The 18,351-nt window shown below is 37.8% G+C and overlaps 1 protein-coding gene across 1 annotated transcript in view; it reads right to left on the reverse strand.

Annotated features, from left to right (window-relative positions):
• The window catches only part of SLC30A5 (solute carrier family 30 (zinc transporter), member 5), a 28,760-nt gene that overhangs the window by 3,171 nt on the left and 7,238 nt on the right, over positions 1-18,351 (reverse strand). Inside the window, exons 4-13 of the mRNA XM_011985286.1 lie at positions 17,664-17,751; positions 12,597-12,684; positions 11,325-11,401; positions 10,438-10,608; positions 9,627-9,915; positions 9,238-9,446; positions 8,436-8,593; positions 7,211-7,340; positions 3,904-4,105; positions 1,398-1,693 (exon numbers count right to left, since the gene is read on the reverse strand). Coding sequence (XP_011840676.1) covers positions 1,398-1,693; positions 3,904-4,105; positions 7,211-7,340; positions 8,436-8,593; positions 9,238-9,446; positions 9,627-9,915; positions 10,438-10,608; positions 11,325-11,401; positions 12,597-12,684; positions 17,664-17,751 — 1,708 coding nt within the window. The remainder of the gene's footprint in view (positions 1-1,397; positions 1,694-3,903; positions 4,106-7,210; positions 7,341-8,435; positions 8,594-9,237; positions 9,447-9,626; positions 9,916-10,437; positions 10,609-11,324; positions 11,402-12,596; positions 12,685-17,663; positions 17,752-18,351) is intronic.

Below are 18,351 nucleotides of genomic sequence, written 5' to 3' on the forward strand. Positions count from 1 at the left end.
GAAGGCAAATGGGTCTTACAGGTATCTTTATTTTGTTTGTTTTTGTTTTTTTTTGAGACGGAGTCTTGCTCTGTCGCCAGGCTGGAGTGCAGTGGCACCATCTCGGCTCACTGCAACCTCTGCCTCCTGGGTTCAAGCAATTCTCCTGCCTCAGCCTCCCAAGTAGCTGGGACTACAGGCGCACGCCACCACGTCTGGCTTCTGGTTTCAAGTATATTAAAAAGGCTTTCCCTATCTTCGTGATTATAAACATATTTTTCTGGCCAGGCGTGGTGGCTCACACCTCTAATCCCAGCACTTTGGGAGGCCGAGGTGGGTGGATAGCTTGAGGTCTGGAGTTCAAGTCCAGCCTCGCCAACATGGCGAAACCCCGTCTGTACTAAAATATAAAAATTAGCTGGGTGTAGTAGGCCTGTAATCCCAGCAACTTGGGAGGCTGAGGCAGGAGAATCGCTTGAACGTGGGAGGTGGAGGTTGCAGTGAGTTGGGATCGTGCCCCTCCACTCCAGCCTGGCAATAGAGCAAGACTCCGTCTCAAAAAACAAACAAAAATATTTTTCTGTTTAGTAGTTTCATAATTTTTTTGTCATTTACATATTTAATCCACTGGAAATGTATTTTTATGTAATATGGCATAGAGATAATAGCTTTTTTTCCCCCACCAAGTAGAGAATTAACCGAAAGTGGGTTGTTTATGTCAACTATTTCTCCCCAATGATCTAAAATACCATCTTTGCTATATACTGAATTCTATAAACTCCTGTGTCTGTTTCTGGACAACCTATTATTTTTATTTCTTCTTTTATGCTATATACCATAATTCTTCATTTATTTTCATTTTTTATTATTTCTTCTTTTACGGACGACCTATTATTATTATTGTTACTTTTTTTTTTTTTTTGCACTGCCCAGGAACCAATCCCAGGTCACAAGAATGGGAACTTATTATTTTTTTAAAAGTTGATTTATGTCTTTATTCTTACGCAAGGACCAAACTATTAGTTTTGTCACTTAATTCTGTTACTTTATAATTACAAAGTAGGATCCTATTAATTAATTCTGTATGTTTTCTTATTCTCAAGCACTAACTCTTCCAAGTAAGTTCCAAATAATTTTAGAACATCACAAACCATAAACAAAAATATCCAATGAAGGCAACTAAATTGAAATCTAAATAAAATAAAATCAACATCATTATAATAAAGAGTCTTCTCATCCAAGAAAATCTCATCCATCTACTCAGTCACTGTTTTATGTCCTTTAAATAAAACTGTATTTTTCTCATTTATACCTTGCATATTTCTTGTTAGGTCAACTTATTAAATTTTAAATGCTACCTTATATTTCTTTTTTGGCCTCTTTTTGTTTTGTTTTATTATTTATTTGGGTGTTTATTTTATTTCCAGCAAAGACTTCAAAAATGTGATTTTCAAGGAAGAAAGTAGTGAAGAAATTACATACAGTACCTTTTCTAAAGCAATATGTAGTTCTTTTTCATATTCTGGTGGCAATCTCAGGAGTAGAACCTGGCAGGCATCTTTAATTAGTGGAACAACACTGAGAAATATTAATACAGCAATAAAAAGAGAACAGAGCGGGTCAGCGATGAACCATCCAAACTGCTCTATAAGAATTGTGGATACAATCACACCAATGCTGCCAAGTGTATCTGCCAAAACATGTAGAAATACACCTACAAATAAAATATATAAGGACATTAAAAATTAAGGCACATCTAATTTAGTTTTTTAATACATTCTACCAATATTACTGGATACCTACAGTGTACCACATACTTTGCTACTGGCTAGTACTTCAAAATGCCTAAAACATGATCACTGCCCTCAAGGAATTCAGAATACAGTGGTAAAAATATAAGGACATGGGCATTCATGACACAGCGTGCTGAATTTTATGGTGTACTTTGTCTGGAAAGACTTCCTAAAAATCATACTTGAGGCAAGTTTTGACATTACCCAAATTACTTATATTAAGCAATCAGAATAAACAATTCATCATAATAAATGATTAGTACTTCCCTCCATTTTTTTTATAGTGCAATAAAAGTTTCTAAAAAAGGAGTAAGAATTTCCTTTTTGTAATGAGGGGTCATAATGGCACACTGTATTTACCTTGCAACTAATATCTATTCAGCTGTTACTATGAAAAGGACTCTATAATTATAATCATTTAAACACTAACATTTAAGAACAAATATGTTTTCATTTTCTTTTTTTTTTTTTTTTGATACAGAGTCTCACTCTGTTGCCCAGGCTGGAGTAAAGTGGTGTAATCTTGGCTCACTGCAACCTCCACCTCTCAGGTTCAAGGGATTTTCGTGCCTCAGCCTCCTGAGTAGCTGAGACTGACTACAGGCGCCTGCCACCACACCCAGCTGTTTTGTATTTTTAGTAGAGACAGGGTTTCGCCATGTTGGAGGGACAGATCTTGAACTCCCGACCTCAGGTGATCTGCCTACCTCGGCCTCCCAAAGTGCTAGGATTACAGATGTGAGCCACTGTGCCTGGCCTCATTTTCTTTTTAAAAAATTTTCTGTGATGGCCAGGCATGGTGGCTCACACCTGTAATCCCAGCACTTTGGGAGGCTAAGATGGGCGGATCACCTGAGGTCGGGAGTTTGAGACCAGCTTGATCAACATGGAGAAAACCCATCTCTATTAAAAAAAAAACAACAACAAAACAAACCAACAAAATTAGCCGGGTGTGGTAGTGCATGCCTGTAATCTCAGCTACTCAGGAGGCTGAGGCAGGAGAATCACTTGAACCCAGGAGGCGGAGGTTGTGGTGAGCCGTGATTGTGCCATTGCACTCCAGCTTTGCAACAAGAGCAAAACTCTATCTCAAAAGAAAAAAAAAAAAAAATTTCTGTGACATCAGAATTCCTGCTATATTTTGATTTTCATTTTAATTTTTTTTCTGTGTTCTACAGCAAGATTCATTTTCATTAAAATTTTTAAAATTTTATTGTGGTAAGAACAATTAACAAGAAAATTTTAAGTGCACAAAACATTATCAATGACTTTAGGTACAATGTTGTACAGCAGATCTCTAGAACTTGTTCGTCTTGCCATTAATACTTTATACCTGTGGGTTAGTGACCTCCATTTCCCCCTCATCCTAGCCACCATCAACCTATCCTTTGGTTCTATGAATTTCATCCCATGTAAGTGGAAGCATGCAGTATCTATCTTTCCATGACTGGCTTATTTCACTTGGCATAATGTCCTTAAAGTTCATCTATGTTGTCACATATTATAGAACTTATTTATTTTTTTAAATTAGATGCCATGCTAATCTTTGCTGTACTCTTCTAATTTTAGTATATGTGTTGCCAAAAAAAGCATAAAATGTTCCTTTTTAATTTTTTTTTTTAAATTTTTTGAGATGGAGTCTTGCTGTGTCTCCCAGGCTGGAGTGCAGTAGTGCGATCTTGGATCACTGCAACCTCTGCCTCCTGGGTTCAAGGGATTCTCCGGCCTCGGCCTCCTGAGTAGCTGGGATTACAGGCACCCGCCACCATGCCCGGCTAATTTTTGAATTTTTAGTAGAGATAGGGTTTCACCATATTGGCCAGGCTGGTCTCAAACTCCTGTCCTCAGGTGGTATTCCCGCCTCAGCTTCCCAAATTGCTGGGATTAACAGGCGTGAACCACCGCACCCCCAACCAGAATGTCCCTTTTTATAAAGGCTGAAAAATATTTAATTTTATGTGTGTTCAGGTAAGAGTATTTTCTATAGTGATAGCTTCAGACCTTTCTTTTACTCACAGATTGCTTTTTAAAAATCTTATCATACCAGAAGCCCAAAACTTAATACAAATAAACACAGAGGGTCAATTTAGAACACAGTCGAAAAGTAGGATAATATTTTGCAAGGACTCACCCCTCATGTTAGCATTCATGCCTCCGCCTGCAGATCCGTGGCTGTGACCATGCCCATGGTCACTGTGTCCATGCATATGATGTGAATGGCTGTGATCAGATGAGTGACAGCTTCCTTGAGAAGCTCCATGGGCATGGCTATGGGCATGGCTAAAGGCACAGATACCAATAAGGTTTACTATCAGCCCTCCAACTGAGACTGGCTAGCAAAAGGGAGAAAAAAAACCCTTTAAATTAGTAATTTAAAAATAAACTTGTTATTTAAAAGTTATTATATAGCTATATATGTTTTTCTGTTTACAGTTTTGAAAGTATTTACAGTAAAACCTTACTAGGTTTCAGTAAGTCCAAATTTTAAAAATATGAATTTTAGAACATTTTAGAAGAAACATTTTAACTTTCAAATATCAAGCAAAATTGGTAAGTAGAGGAATTTGGACTTATTTCAATTAAGAATGGTATGTACTTGGTTTATGGTTTATGTATAAATAAATGATGCCAAGTTTTGTTTATTTAAGAGTTTGAAAGTACTGTTTACTAGGGCAAGCATACACTGTACCTGAAATCTTGTTTATATTACTAGGTAAATTTGAACAGTTTATATGCAAATAATTATAATTTGTTAATGAGCAGATTCCAAATACGGTCTTATTATGTCTTAAACACAGTAAAATTTTCCAAAGTAAAACAAGTATAATGAAAAAGCAAACATACAATAGTAATCGCTCATTTATTTAAACTAAAAACAAACTTTTTTCTTTGGTAGAGACAGGGTCTATGTTGCCCAGGCTGTCCTCAAACTCCTGGGCTCAAGTGATCTTCCTGCCGTGGCCTCCAAAAGTGTTGGGATTATGGGATTACAGGCATGAGCCACTATGCCTGGTCTCTCATTTTTTTCTTAACAAAGTGAATGAAATTACTTTAATTTAATGGTGCCACAATAATACTCCAAAGGATAAACAAAGTTACTTATCCTTGATTATCTGCTCTTACAAAATGATCGTGAATAGTAGTAGCTCAGGGTGTTAATTTGTCTACATCTACAATTTAAAGCAATCCATTTGTTTTATAAAAGGAAAATATAAAGTGAGAAGGACAAATACTTTTAATTACTTTTCAAAAGTAGTAATTATTTACTTCTTCCTGTGATTGGGACCATTTGACTCCAGATTTTAATATGTCATTAGGCTTTATAAGCTTGTAGATGGTTAGTGACTTTGAATGAAACCAAGTACTGCTTACAGAGACTCCATCATCTCATAAGTACTCCTTCTCCCCTACTGAAAAATACATCATCATTGTGTATTTTATCAGGAAAATAAAAATGTAGAAGATGAAAGTCTCCTATAATTCTACCACCAAGGGTTAGTCATGCTTAAAATGGTGTATTTTCCATCTATGTACTAACATACATACACCTAACACCCTTTAAAACCAACAATGTAATCATAATACTCTTTTACAATTTTTTCTTATTTTGAGACAGAGATTCGCTCTGTCGCCCAGGCTGAAGTGCAGTGGCACGATCTCAGCTTATTGCAACCTCTACCTCCCAGGTTCAAGCAATTCTCCTGCCTCAGCCACCCAAGCAGCTAGGATTACAGGCGCCCGCCACCACGCCTGGCCTGCAGTTTGTTTTTCACTAGTACATCTTGTAAATATTTTCATGCCAGTATATACAGATATATCTCATTCTTTTCAGTAGCTCCATAGTATTCTATTATATAGATAACAATTTTATTTAATTACTTTTTTCACTGGTAGACAGTGAATTGTTTCCATTTTTTCACTATTATAAATAAGGGTACAATGAATCATGTACTACTTTTTTTTTTTTTTGACAGAGTCTCTCTGTCACCCAGGCTGGAGTACAGTGGCGCAACCTGGACTCACTGAAGCCTCTGCCACCTGGCTCAAGTGATTCTCCTGCCTCAGCCTCCCAACTAGCTGGGATTACAGGTGTGTGTCACCACATCTGGCTAATTTTTGTATTTTTAGTAGAGATGGGGTTTCACTATGTGGACCAGACTGGTCTCAAATTCCTGACCTCAGGTGATCTAACCACCTCAGCCTCCCAAAGTGCTGGGATTACAGGCGTGAGTCACTACACCCGGCCTGAATCATGTACTTCTATATGTTTGTGTGAATGTTTATGTATGATAAATATTAAATGTCAAAGGATACAAGCTCTTAAAAACTCAAAAAAGTTTATTTTTCCAAACTTATTCTAGAAACATTTTACTCATGTATGCTTCCACCAGCAAGACTCAGAGCTGCTTTTAGTCATTTAACAACTGAGTTCCTATGACAAGCCAGGTGCTAGAACTTACGAGTTGATAATACATAATTCAGGTCCTGAAGATACTTATATAATCTTAATTGTGGAAGAATGACAAATTAAATAACTGCAACTCAATGTTGCTAAAAGAAGAATGCACAAAACATAATGAGAATACTGAGAAAAGGAATCTAACAAACTTTGCGGAGATAAGAGGGGGATTAAAAGAAAGTATTTACAAAAATTAGCGGGGCATGGCGGTGGGCACCTATAGTCCCAGCTACTCAGGAGGATGAGACAGGAGAATCGTTTGAACCCGGGAGGCGGAGGTTACAGTGAGCCGAGATTGTGCTACTGCACTCCAGCCTGGGTGACAGAGCAAGACCCTGTCTCAAAAAAAAAAAAAAAAAAGAAAAAAAGTATTTCACTAGAGGAGACACACAAGCAAAATCTTGACGGAGGCTGAAGGGCAGAAGTAAGGAAAGGACATGCCAACTACAAGAAACAGCACATGTAAAGCTTTGGTGGTAGAGCGAGAACATTAAAAGTTGCTACAGCTGGCCAGGCACAGTGGCTCACACCTGTAATCCCAGCACTTTGGGATGCCAAGGTGGGAGGGCTTGAGGTCAGTAGTTCGAGACCAGCCTGGTCAACATGGCGAAACCTTGTCTCTACAAAATATACAAAAACTAGCTGGGTGTGGTGGCACATGCCTGTAATCCCAGCTACTCGGGAGGCTGAGGCATGAGAATCCCTTGAGCCTGGGAGGTGGAGGTTGCAGTGAGCTGAGATTGTGCCACTGCACTCCAGCCTGGAAAACAGAGACTCTGCCTCAAAAAAAAAAAAAAAAAAGAGAATTTCTAAGAGGAAGCAGTATAAATGTAAACAGCAAGATAGGAAGTCATGTTGATATAAATAAAAAATAAAATAAAATCTTCTTAGAGCAATAACTACAAACAGTTAAACTTTAGGATAGAAAAAACTATGTAAGTATGACTAGAAATTCAAATAGGAAAATAAAAAGACTTACTGTTAACATGTGAGTGTCTAATTCTGGAGGATCAATCAATCTAGCCACTGACTCCATAAACACAAAAAACGCTATTACTATTAGAAAAAGTCCATTAATAAATCCAGACAGAATTTCTATTCGGCCGTACCTAAAAACATAGAACATTTTTCAGAAAAGAAAAATGGCAAATATTTTTAAAGTACAAACTTTATAAATGAGGAAACAAGTCCAAATTTTCATACTACTAAGTAATTAATAATATTAGAAAGTTAGCAATATTTTAAATATCATATTAATGCCTGGAAGGTCCTTCATATATCTAGATATATTTTTTATATCTAGATATATATATATATCTGTTTGTGAAAATTTTACATATTCATCAAAGTCCTTCTTTACAGTCTCTTTTTTTTTTTTTTTTGAGACGGAGTCTCGCTCTATTGCCCAGGCTGGAATGCAGTGGCACAATCTTGGCTCACTGCAAGCTCCACCTCCCAGGTTCACACCATTCTCCTGCCTCAGCCTCCCAAGTAGCTGGGACTACAGGTACCCAGCACCATGCCCGGCTAATTTTTTTGTATTTTTAGTAGAGACGGGGTTTCACCATGTTAGCCAGGATGGTCTCATCTCCTGACCTCGTGATCCGCCCACCTTGGCCTCCCAAAGTGCTAGGATTACAGGCGTTAGCCACCGCACCCGGCCCTCTCTCTCTCTCTTTTTTTTTTTTGAGACATAGTCTCACTCTGTTGCCCAGGCTGGAGTGCAGTGGTGCGATGTTGGCTCACTGCAACCTCCGCCTTCTGGGTTCAAGCGATTCTCCTGCCTCAGCTTCCCGAGTAGCTGGGGCTACAGGTGCGTGCCACCTGTGTAAATAAAAATTAGCCGGGTATAAATAAAAAAATACCCGGCTAATTTTTATATTTTTAGTACAGACGAGGTTTCACCATGTTGGCCAGGCTGGTCTCAAACTCCTGACCTCAGGTGATCTGCCTGCCTTAGCCTCCCAAAGTGCTAGGATTACAGGCATGAGTCACTGTGCTCGGCCAAGGGAGCATAACCTTTGAGCTTAATTCCATTCAGTATTTATCAAATGCCCAATTAATATCCCCTTATTTACTTCACATTTTTTAAAAATGAAGATTTGGAAATTATTTGTACTAAAAGTAATATAAGTAATATAATTCTGTTCCTTAACATGGAATTTGCACTTAAGATATACCATCTCAATAGTCAATGTACCTACCCATAGGAGAAAATCCGAGTGGCTTTCCACCTACTCATCAGGGCAGCAAAAAGTCCCATGACCAAAGCAGAGCAGTCAAAGAGCATGTGAAATCCATCTGAGATCAGGCCCAGACTGTTCGTCAACACGCCGTAGAATAATTCCACAAAGGTAAAAAGCTAAAAATATCACACACACACACAAAAGGGAGGAGTATGTTGGGAACTATGTTTCAATTAGGAGGATTTTAACCCTTAATTATCCAAATTTACTTGAAGATCTGCTATAATTGTTTAGTTATTTAACTGCCACTTATATTAGAAACCCTATTTCACACAAATTGTAAAAAACCAAGATAAATCCATTTTACAAACTATTAAATTGTAAAAAACTAAGATAAATCCGTTTTATAAACTATTTAAAAATGGTTTTGTTTATATGTCTATAAAAAATAATAAACTAGGTTATAAAATGTTAGCAATAGGTGATTTGTAACACTGATTGCTAATAGTGAGATCCTGTAAGTTATTAGAATTCTTTAAATGCTACTATATTTACTGATTTGAAGGAACATACTAAATCAATGCTTCTAAAATGCCTCACAAATTGTTTGCTTAAATGGCTGGGCATGGTGGCACATGACTTAAGAATTGCCTAAGTAGTCTGAATATGATCTCGTAATCTTGCTATTATACTTAGAAGAAATTTAAATTTTAGCCCATCTTATTATCAGAAATTTGGGAAGTACTAAACTTATACAAGAACTGTCATAATTAAAATATTATGCTTTTAGGATATGCCAATTAACATTTAAAAATCTTACCAGATTCAAGCACAAGAAGTAAAAGATCTGCCTAGAGTCACTCTCCTCAAGAATTTGTTTTAGTGATTCCTTAATAAACCTAGGGATTGACTGAGAGCTATGCTGAAAAGCGTCACCCATGAAGTTATAAAGAGGTGTTCCTTCAGGAGAATATCCAATAAGGGTACCTTTTTGTCCTCTCTTAGAGGGAGATGATAGGATATTGGCAGCTACAAAGAGAAAAAAAGAATATTGTTTAAATTTTAGAAGTTTAAGCTACCAAAACCAACACAGTAACTGTCAGCACTAAATGCAAGCACTGAAGAATTTCCCAAATTAAGTAATGATTTGACCATCAAAATCCATAAATAGAAATTTGTTAAAATAAAAACAAGGGGGAAAATGCTTACACAAAATGAAGAATATAGCACTCACTACCACTCCTCCAGACAGGACGTGTTCAGTGCTCTCCTGGTGTGCTGCTTTGTTCATAGCCCGAAGCTGGTCTGTTATTGGATGTGTCCAAAAATTTCCAAAAAGGAGAGCACTAATAAAAATGGGAAAGGATCCATAACGAGCACATTTGGAAACTTCCATTTTGACTGAACAAATGGAATCCACATAGAAATCCAGGATCATGACAAAAAAGATAACCGTTGCAAAAGGCATAATGAGAGAAAACCAAGACTCGACTTTACTCTAGAAATTAAAAAAAAGAATTGTCAAGACTATACATGTATAAAGTTCACATCTTACAAGATGTTTCTGTTAATCTTTTAATATATAAATAATCGCATGATTCAATATGATTCATAATACGCCAACTTATAAAAGCTGTAAGATATTGGTACATTTTCTCAGTATTCTCCAAAGTTTTAAAAAACAAAAGCACTATTGTGTAATCATTTGATAAACACTAGGCGACACACAATCCTTAAGCCTAACACATGGTTAATTGCTGCTTCTTCAAATGATTCTTTTGGGCCATAGGAATGTGAGGGATATATAAATGTAATAGCCTTTGATTTGTATTTTCTATAAACAATAAAATTAACTCCAATTAAAACAAAAAAAAAAAACTACAAAGAAAAAGCAAAGACAATTTAAGCCACTTTCAACCTCAAATTAAAATACAATTTATTGAATATAGTGAACTAAAAATTTAATAGCAATTCATTTTACTAGCAATTTAATAGCAATAAATCCTTACTCCTATCTTACCTCAGTTGTCACAGAAAGAACAATGACCCATGGGCACAAGAGAAGCACAGAAACAAGATGAGATAAAGCCTGAAGACGTTTAGCTCCACCAACGTCGATAGAGAGCTTTCTGGAAGCTGTATGAAAACCAACTTTACAACACAAAGCCAGTACTAGCAATAATACTCCACCCTGTGAGTAAAATTAGATAAGTCTCATTAGAAACACATACAGTTCAATAGTCAATCCTTAAATACATGAGGTTTTTTTTTTCCCCCAGAGACGGGGTCTTGCTCTGTCACCCAGGCTGAAGTATAGTGGCCTGATCACAGCTCACTGCAGCCTCAAACTCCTGTGATCAAAGAGATCCTCCTGTCTCAGCCTCCCAAGTAGCTGGGACTACTGGCACACACCACCACACCAGGCTAACATAATATTTAAAGAAATGGAACTAGTATATTTTTCCCATATACTGAATTACTTAACTACTTAAATGGCAGGCAATGTTATAAATTAATGGTAATTCTTTTTTTTTTTTGAGACAAAGTTTCACTTTTGTTGCCCAGGCTGAAGTGCAATGGCGTAACTTTGGCTCACTGCAACCTTGGCCTCCTGAGTTCAAGTGATTCTCCTGCCTCAGCCTCCTGAGGAGCTGGGATTATAGGCATGCGCCACCACACCTGGCTAATTTTGTATTTTTAGTAGAGACAGAGTTTTTCTATGTTGGTCAGGCTGGTCTTGAACTCCCGACCTCAGGTGATCCACCTGCCTCAGCCTCCCAAAGTGCTGGGATTTCAGGCGTAAGCCACTGGGCCCAGCTGATAATTTATTTTAAATGTACCTTTAAAGTTATAGTTGCTACAACTTTTCAGAATCTTTTGATTTTGTTAGGAACAAATAAATCATACCTTGTGATCTGCCACACCTAAGAAGGCAATGGCTGTGTAAAGCATATGAGTTAGAGCACTGTCATGATGTCCCTCAGCTAAGTGAGTTGAAGTAAAGGAAAAAAAATCCAAAAAGTCACTCTTTGACACCTGAAGTTCTCCTGAAATTTTAGTTACACTATTTTGGATTGCATATAGACTGATCTGGGGCCCCCAAACCTAATTACTTTCAATAATGTGTTTCACTTAAAAACAAAACAAAATAAAACAATCTAACATTTAATTCCAGGACCTCATTTATAAATTGGAATGCCTGTATTTATTTTGTTGTCTCCAAAACAATTATAATAGTGCTTAAGATAAACTTGCCAGATTTTAGTAAACCTCTAAAAGACATATTGCATACATACTTTAAGTACAACAAAGGTACAAGAGCAAGGAATCTCCCTGGACCACTCCTGTCCAGTAGAATTAAGGTTGCCCTTTAAAACTGACTTGTAAAATGAGTCCTAAATCTGTCTTCTAAGTCACTGACCACATAAATCTTAGCAGAGTAAGTGGCCAGCAAAAGAGGGTGGGCAATAGAAGTTGTATCACAAGCAACCTGGAGCTTTTCCAAAGTCATACTCTTCTCCCTCATTGTAACAAAGAAAATTATTATTAGTTTACTAATAAGTTTTAGAGCAGTGAGTATCAGTAATAGAAGAATAAAAACTGGTGCTTAGAGTTCTGCTGGATGGAGTGGGTAAGGATGTATGAATAGAAAATAGAAAAAAGGCATGTCTGTAGAGTAAAATGAGTAGATATATTTGACTAGAGAGTTGGGTTTCTACAAGAGAAGAGTTGGGGCTGAGCTAGAGATGATAATTTAGAGCAAGACAATGAATACTAGGTAAGGGAATTTGAACTTTTTCTTTCAGGCAAGAAGATACCAAAGGTTTTTCATTTATGAGTATTTAAATTGTTAAATGATAAGGGAGCAAACATTATGTTGAGTGGCAAATCACCTTTTTTTTTTTTCCCCAACACCAGGACATTCCAAAATATTCTTTCAATGTCCCTACCTTTCTGAAAATTTAGGGTACTGTAGGTCATACAGAGACGCTATAAAATATTTAACTTTTAATGAGTTTGTTCATTATGTGAATAGTGATTTAGAATATCTACATTAATCTATGAAAGTTTCATTCATCATTGATCAGTTTAATTCACTCATCCTTTCTTTTTCCCTTGTTCCAGCCTTCTAGTTTTCTGCAAGACTTTAAACAACTCTGATCTATTCCAAAAGGATACGGTGTTCAGCCATTTTAGCCATGAGATCATCATTGTCAAAAAGCAATAAACAGATCACAGCAATAATGAAAAAAGCAGCTCCCCTTGTCTGAAAATAAAGAAAATAACATCAAGGATGACTTTTTCAAGGGTTGATTTTTAAGACCGTAGAAAAACATTTTCTCAAGCAAGCATTTACAAAAATGCATTAAAAAACTGAAAAAACATCTGACATTAAAGCTCTTAGATAAGCTTACAGTATTAGCAGTAAGACATCAAAGAGATATAAACTAATGATAACGTTGATTATCTCTTTGCTAACATGGCTAGACATATTACTGTGCTCAAATTGTTACTGTTTACAGAATCAATCTTCCTAAATGCTACTTTACTTTTGGTTGAAAAGTCCAAGTAGCTAAAGAATAACTAGTAGGAACTTGTTTTACTCTACAATATGCAAGGAATAAAGAATATTCTAGATACTACTCCTCTACAGAAGAATAATCCAGAAGGCATGGTAAAACCAGCAAAGTCATTTCTAAGATCTAGTAAAGTATAAACTACTTAAAAAGCTGATAAACTTAAAATTTATGTTCTCATTCCAGGGAAAAGTTTTTTTTTTTTCCCCCAGACAAGTCTTGCGTTGCCCAGGCTGGAGTACAGTGGCGTGAACACAGCTCACTGCAGCCTACAATTCCTGGGCTCCAGTGATCCTCTTGCCTCAGCCTACCAAATAGCTGGGACCACAGGCATGCGCTACCATGCCTAGTTAATTTTTTATTTGTAGAGACCAGGTCTAGCCATGTTGTCCAGGTTGAGGAAAAAGGTTTTCATAAAAGAAAATTATTAGCTTAGTTTATGTAAATATTTCAGAAAGGTAGCTTCAAGAGCAATCTAAATAGCATTACTATACATTCCTTTTTTTTTTGAGAAGAGTCTCACTCTGTTGCCTAGGCTGGAGTGCAGTGGCGGGATCTCAGCTCACTGCAACCTCCTTCTCCCGGGTTCAAGTGATTCTCTTGCCTCAGCCTCCTTAGTAGCTGGGATTACAGGTGCACATCACCATGCTTGGCTAATTTTTGCATTTTTAGTACAGACGGGGTTTCACCATGTTGGCCAGGCTGGTCTCGATCTCTTGACCTTGTGATCCGCCCGCCTTGGTCTCCCAAAGTCCTGGGGTTACAGGCATGAGCCACTGTGCCTGGCTAAGTAGCATTACTATACATTCTATATTTACAAATTTACAGGTATAACATGTCTTGTATGATACATATACTTGTAGAATACCTATTATATATGGATACATAAGTGTATTATATATAACTACATGGAAGTATAATACAATACTTCTATTAAAGTTTACAATGCAAAGTGAGGATACTCTTCATTATATGATTACCACTATAATGGATAAATTCTCTGTTAGTGTGGTATTACAACAAAATTCAGTATTCTACACATAAGAAAAACCGTGTAATTTTAAATTTCTTAAGTTTTCACTGAGTTAGGATATGGCAACATCAACAACAATCAAATACAGAGAACATAACTTAATCTTTTGTTAACAAAGAAGGCAACTGAGAATTTTGTAATGCTTCAGTCTCATAATCAAGAAAAAAAAGGCCAGGCACGGTGGCTCACGCCTGTAATCCCAGCACTTTGGGAGGCTGAGGCGGGTGGATCACGAGGTCAGGAGTTCAAGACCAGCCTGACCAATATGGTGAAACCCTGTCTCTACTAAAAGTACAAAAATTAGCCAGGTGCGGTGGCAGGTACTTGTAATTCCAGCTACTCAGGAGGCTGAGGCAGGAGAATTGCTTGAACCTGGGCAGTAGAGGTTGCAGTGAGCCGACATCGTGCCACTGCACTCCAGCCTGGGTGACAGAGTGAAACTCTGTCTCAAAAAAAAAGGCCGGGCGTGGTGGTTCACGCCTGTAATCCCAGAACTTTGGGAGGCCAAGGCGGGCAGATCACAAGGTCAGGAGTTCAAGACCAGCCTGGCCAACACAGTGAAACCTTATCTCTACTAAAAATACAAAAATTAGCCGGGTATAGTGGCATGTGTCTGTAATCTCAGCTACTAGGGAGGCTGAGGCAGAAGAATTGCTTGAACCTGGGAGGTGGAGGTTGCAGTGAGCCAAGAGGGCACCACTGCACTCCAGCCTGGGCAATCCAGTGAGACTCCATCTCAAAAAAAAAAAAAAAAGAAAAAGAAAAAACAATCATCAAATCCTGGACTGATGCCCTGATCCATTTCTCACACTAATGAGAACACTCTCATTTCTAGTTACTTAAGGAGGAAAACTTTTTTTTTTTTAATGTTTGCAAGTCATTTTTATTTCTTTTGTAAGTTGTCATTCCCAGTTTTTTGCTGATTTCCTGCCAAGGATCTTAAACATTTTTTAAACTGAAATGGGTGATTTATACTTTGAAAGAAACGTAAAACTTATTTGTGGCAATTTTTGTTGTTGTTAGTTTTTTGTTTACATACTGATTTCTGTTATACGTTAAGTTTATAATCATTATGAAGCCAAATATAGTCAGTTTTCCCTTTGTGATTTTTTCCACTGCTTTTATGCTCAGAATTTTCTCCATCTATATATTTTATTCTATGTTTTTACAAATGTCTATTTTGTAAACTCACAAAGCTCTTCAATCCGTGAAATTTATTTTGGAGTACTCTATTAGTGAGGGGAAAGGATTAAACAGTGGCCCATGCTTTAATACTAATGACCCAGTTTGAAATCTGCAGGCAGAGTATTCTTTTACTCTGCTCTACTTGGCATATTACTTTGTTCACTTCATTACTTCATTTATCTCTCTCCACTACTTTGCTTGAAAGTCCCTTTCAGAATAGGGACTATTACACCGTATTTGTCTTTATGTATCCTTTCCTCTATGTCTAGGAAAATGCCCCATGCACAGGAAGTGTGGGAGATCGGTCTCGGTAGTGGGAGAAATTACAGGAATAGAAGCAAACCTTCTTGGAAGGCCAGGGGGTTTTGCAAGTTTTGAGATACTCTGACTGAAGGCAGCCAGATTCTCTTATCAGAAGCCTAAAAGCTTAAGGCTTAGATACAAGGGAATGTACAGGAGTTTATCTAAATAGCTTGTTTACTCATGTTGTCCTAAAACCGACCTTTGATCATCTGCGCTCAAGACTGCTCTCTACGTAGGGGGTCAGCAATGTTATTTACCCACAAAGCATGTTGATTCAAAGCCTTTGTCATTAAATCTATACTGAATAAATGCCCACAGCGCCAGCTTGTCAGAGCCGCAGCTGCTGACGCTTTATACCACCCTCCTTGGGGTCTGTAAGTGGCCTGGTCCCCTAGCCCACTCCTTCACTAAATACCTGTGTCTGAGTGCATTTGTCGTTCAGTCAGGGTCTGCCAGTCAGACCCAGCAAGGAAGTGTTTAATTTGGCAAAACAGAAACACTGTATAGTTCTAACAGTTTGGAACTGTAGATTGGTAGCTCATTTAACAAAAAGATAATACTTGAATCACTTAGGATGAATAGGAATACTTAGGTGGCAAAATGTTAGATAAATGTTCACCATAATTTAAATTTAACAAGTTTTTAGTTATTTTTCAAAAATGATTTACGGGTTTAAGAATGAGTAGGGGGTTTGGGGGAAAGGTGCATGAGTACAACATGAAAGAGATCATTGTGGTGATGCATCAGTTGTCTATCTTGCTTGTAACGGTTACATAAATCTACACACGACAAAATTTCATAGAACTACATGCATACATACATACATACACACACACGATTGTATGTAAAATTGGTAAAATCTGCGTAAGGTCTATGGATTGCACCAATTTTAATTTCCTGTTTTTTTTTTTTTTAATTTTTGTGGGTACATAGTAGGTATACGTATTTACGGGGTACATGAGATGTTTTGATATAGGCATGCAATGTGTATAATCACATCATGTAAAACAGGGTATCCATCCCTTTGAGCATTTAGCTTTTGTGTTACAAATAATTCAATTATACTCTTATAGTTATTTTAAATGTGCAATTAAATTATTATTGATTATGGTCACCCTATTGTGATATGAAATACTAGGTCTAATTGCCCGGTTTTGATAGTGTACTTGAGTTGGTTAAGAAGTTACCTTTCGGGGAAACTAAATGAAGGGTGAGGGTCCTCTATGTACTATTTTAGCAACTTCCTGGGAATCTATAATCATTTCAAGATCATTTTCCACTGTTTTCATGTTCAGAAATTTCTTCAACTATAGATTATTTTATATTTTTACAAACATCTATTTTTGTAAACTTACAGAATTCTTCAAAACCAAAAAATATTTGTAAGAAAATGTAAAACTAGCAGAAAAAGCCCGTTTTTGTTTTTTGTTTTGTTTTGTTTTTGTTTTTGTTTTTGTTTTTGAGACGGAGTCTCGCTCTGTCGCCCAGGCTGGAGTGCAGTGGCCAGATCTCGGCTCACTACAAGCTCCGCCTCCCGGGTTTACGCCATTCTCCTGCCTCAGCCTCCCGAGTAGCTGGGACTACAGGCGCCCGCCACCTCGCCCGGCTAGTTTTTTTGTATTTTTTAGTAGAGACGGGGTTTCACCGTGTTAGCCAGGATGGTCTCGATCTCCTGACCTCGTGATCCGCCCGTCTCGGCCTCCCAAAGCGCTGGGATTACAGGCTTGAGCCACCGCGCCTGGCCACGTTTTTTTTTTTTTTTGAGGCTGAGTCTCACTCTATCGCCCAGGTTGGAGCACAGTGGCGTGATCTCAGCTCACTGTAACCTCCACCTCCCAGGTTCAAACAATTCTTGTGCCTCAGCCTCCAGAGTAGCTGGGATTATAGGTGCCCGTCATCATGCCCAGCTAATTTTTGCATTTTTCGTAGAGACGGGATTTCACCATGTTGGCTAGGCTAGTTTCAAGCTCCTGACCTCATGTAATTCGCTCACCTCAACCTCCCACGGTGTTGGGATTACAGGCGTGAGCCATCACGCTCAGCCTCCCTGCATTCTTTTAAATGGTGAAAGATAAGATTTTATTCCTTTGGATAATATATGACATACATACTTTCCATTTCCAAGTAACTGATAACGGAAAATTCTACCTTTGCTGGTCCTCCTCCAGAACTGGTGAACAAAACACTGAGTAGTGAAATGACAACAATATCACTGTGTTCAAATAGCAGCAAAGTCCTACAAAAATAAAACATTATCATTCATGAAATGTAATTTATCTTTATCAAGACGCATGAATTCAACTAGAGTTAGAGAAAGAAAAACATTTCCCCCTTGATTTCACAAAACATAAGAAAAATAAATAGGTACAACCGCTTTAGAAAATAGTTTGGCATTATCTACCTTAGAAAGACTGAAGCTACAAATACCCAATCATACCCCTCATAGAATTACGTCATACAGATTTCTTATTCTTGTATAGATATGTATCAAGTAACACTTACAAGGTTGCTCATACCAGCACTGTCTGCAGTAAGCCAAAAAATACCGGCAATGTGGCTGGGTGCGGTGGCTGACACCTATAATCCCAGCACTTTGGGAGGCCAAGGCAGGCGGATCACGAGGTCAAGAGATCGAGACCACTCTGGCCAACATGGTGAAGCCCTGTCTCTACTAAATATACAAAAATTAGCTGGGCATGGTGGCATGCGCCTGTAATCCCAGCTACTCGGGAGGCTGAGGCAGGAGAATCACTTGAACTCGGGAGGTGGAGGTTGCAGTAAGCCAAGATCGGGCCGCTGCACTCCAGCCTGGTGACAGAGCAAGACTTTATCTCAA

This window comes from Mandrillus leucophaeus, unplaced genomic scaffold (assembly GCF_000951045.1).
Source record: "Mandrillus leucophaeus isolate KB7577 unplaced genomic scaffold, Mleu.le_1.0 Scaffold281, whole genome shotgun sequence".
NCBI classification, from domain to species: Eukaryota; Metazoa; Chordata; class Mammalia; order Primates; family Cercopithecidae; genus Mandrillus; species Mandrillus leucophaeus.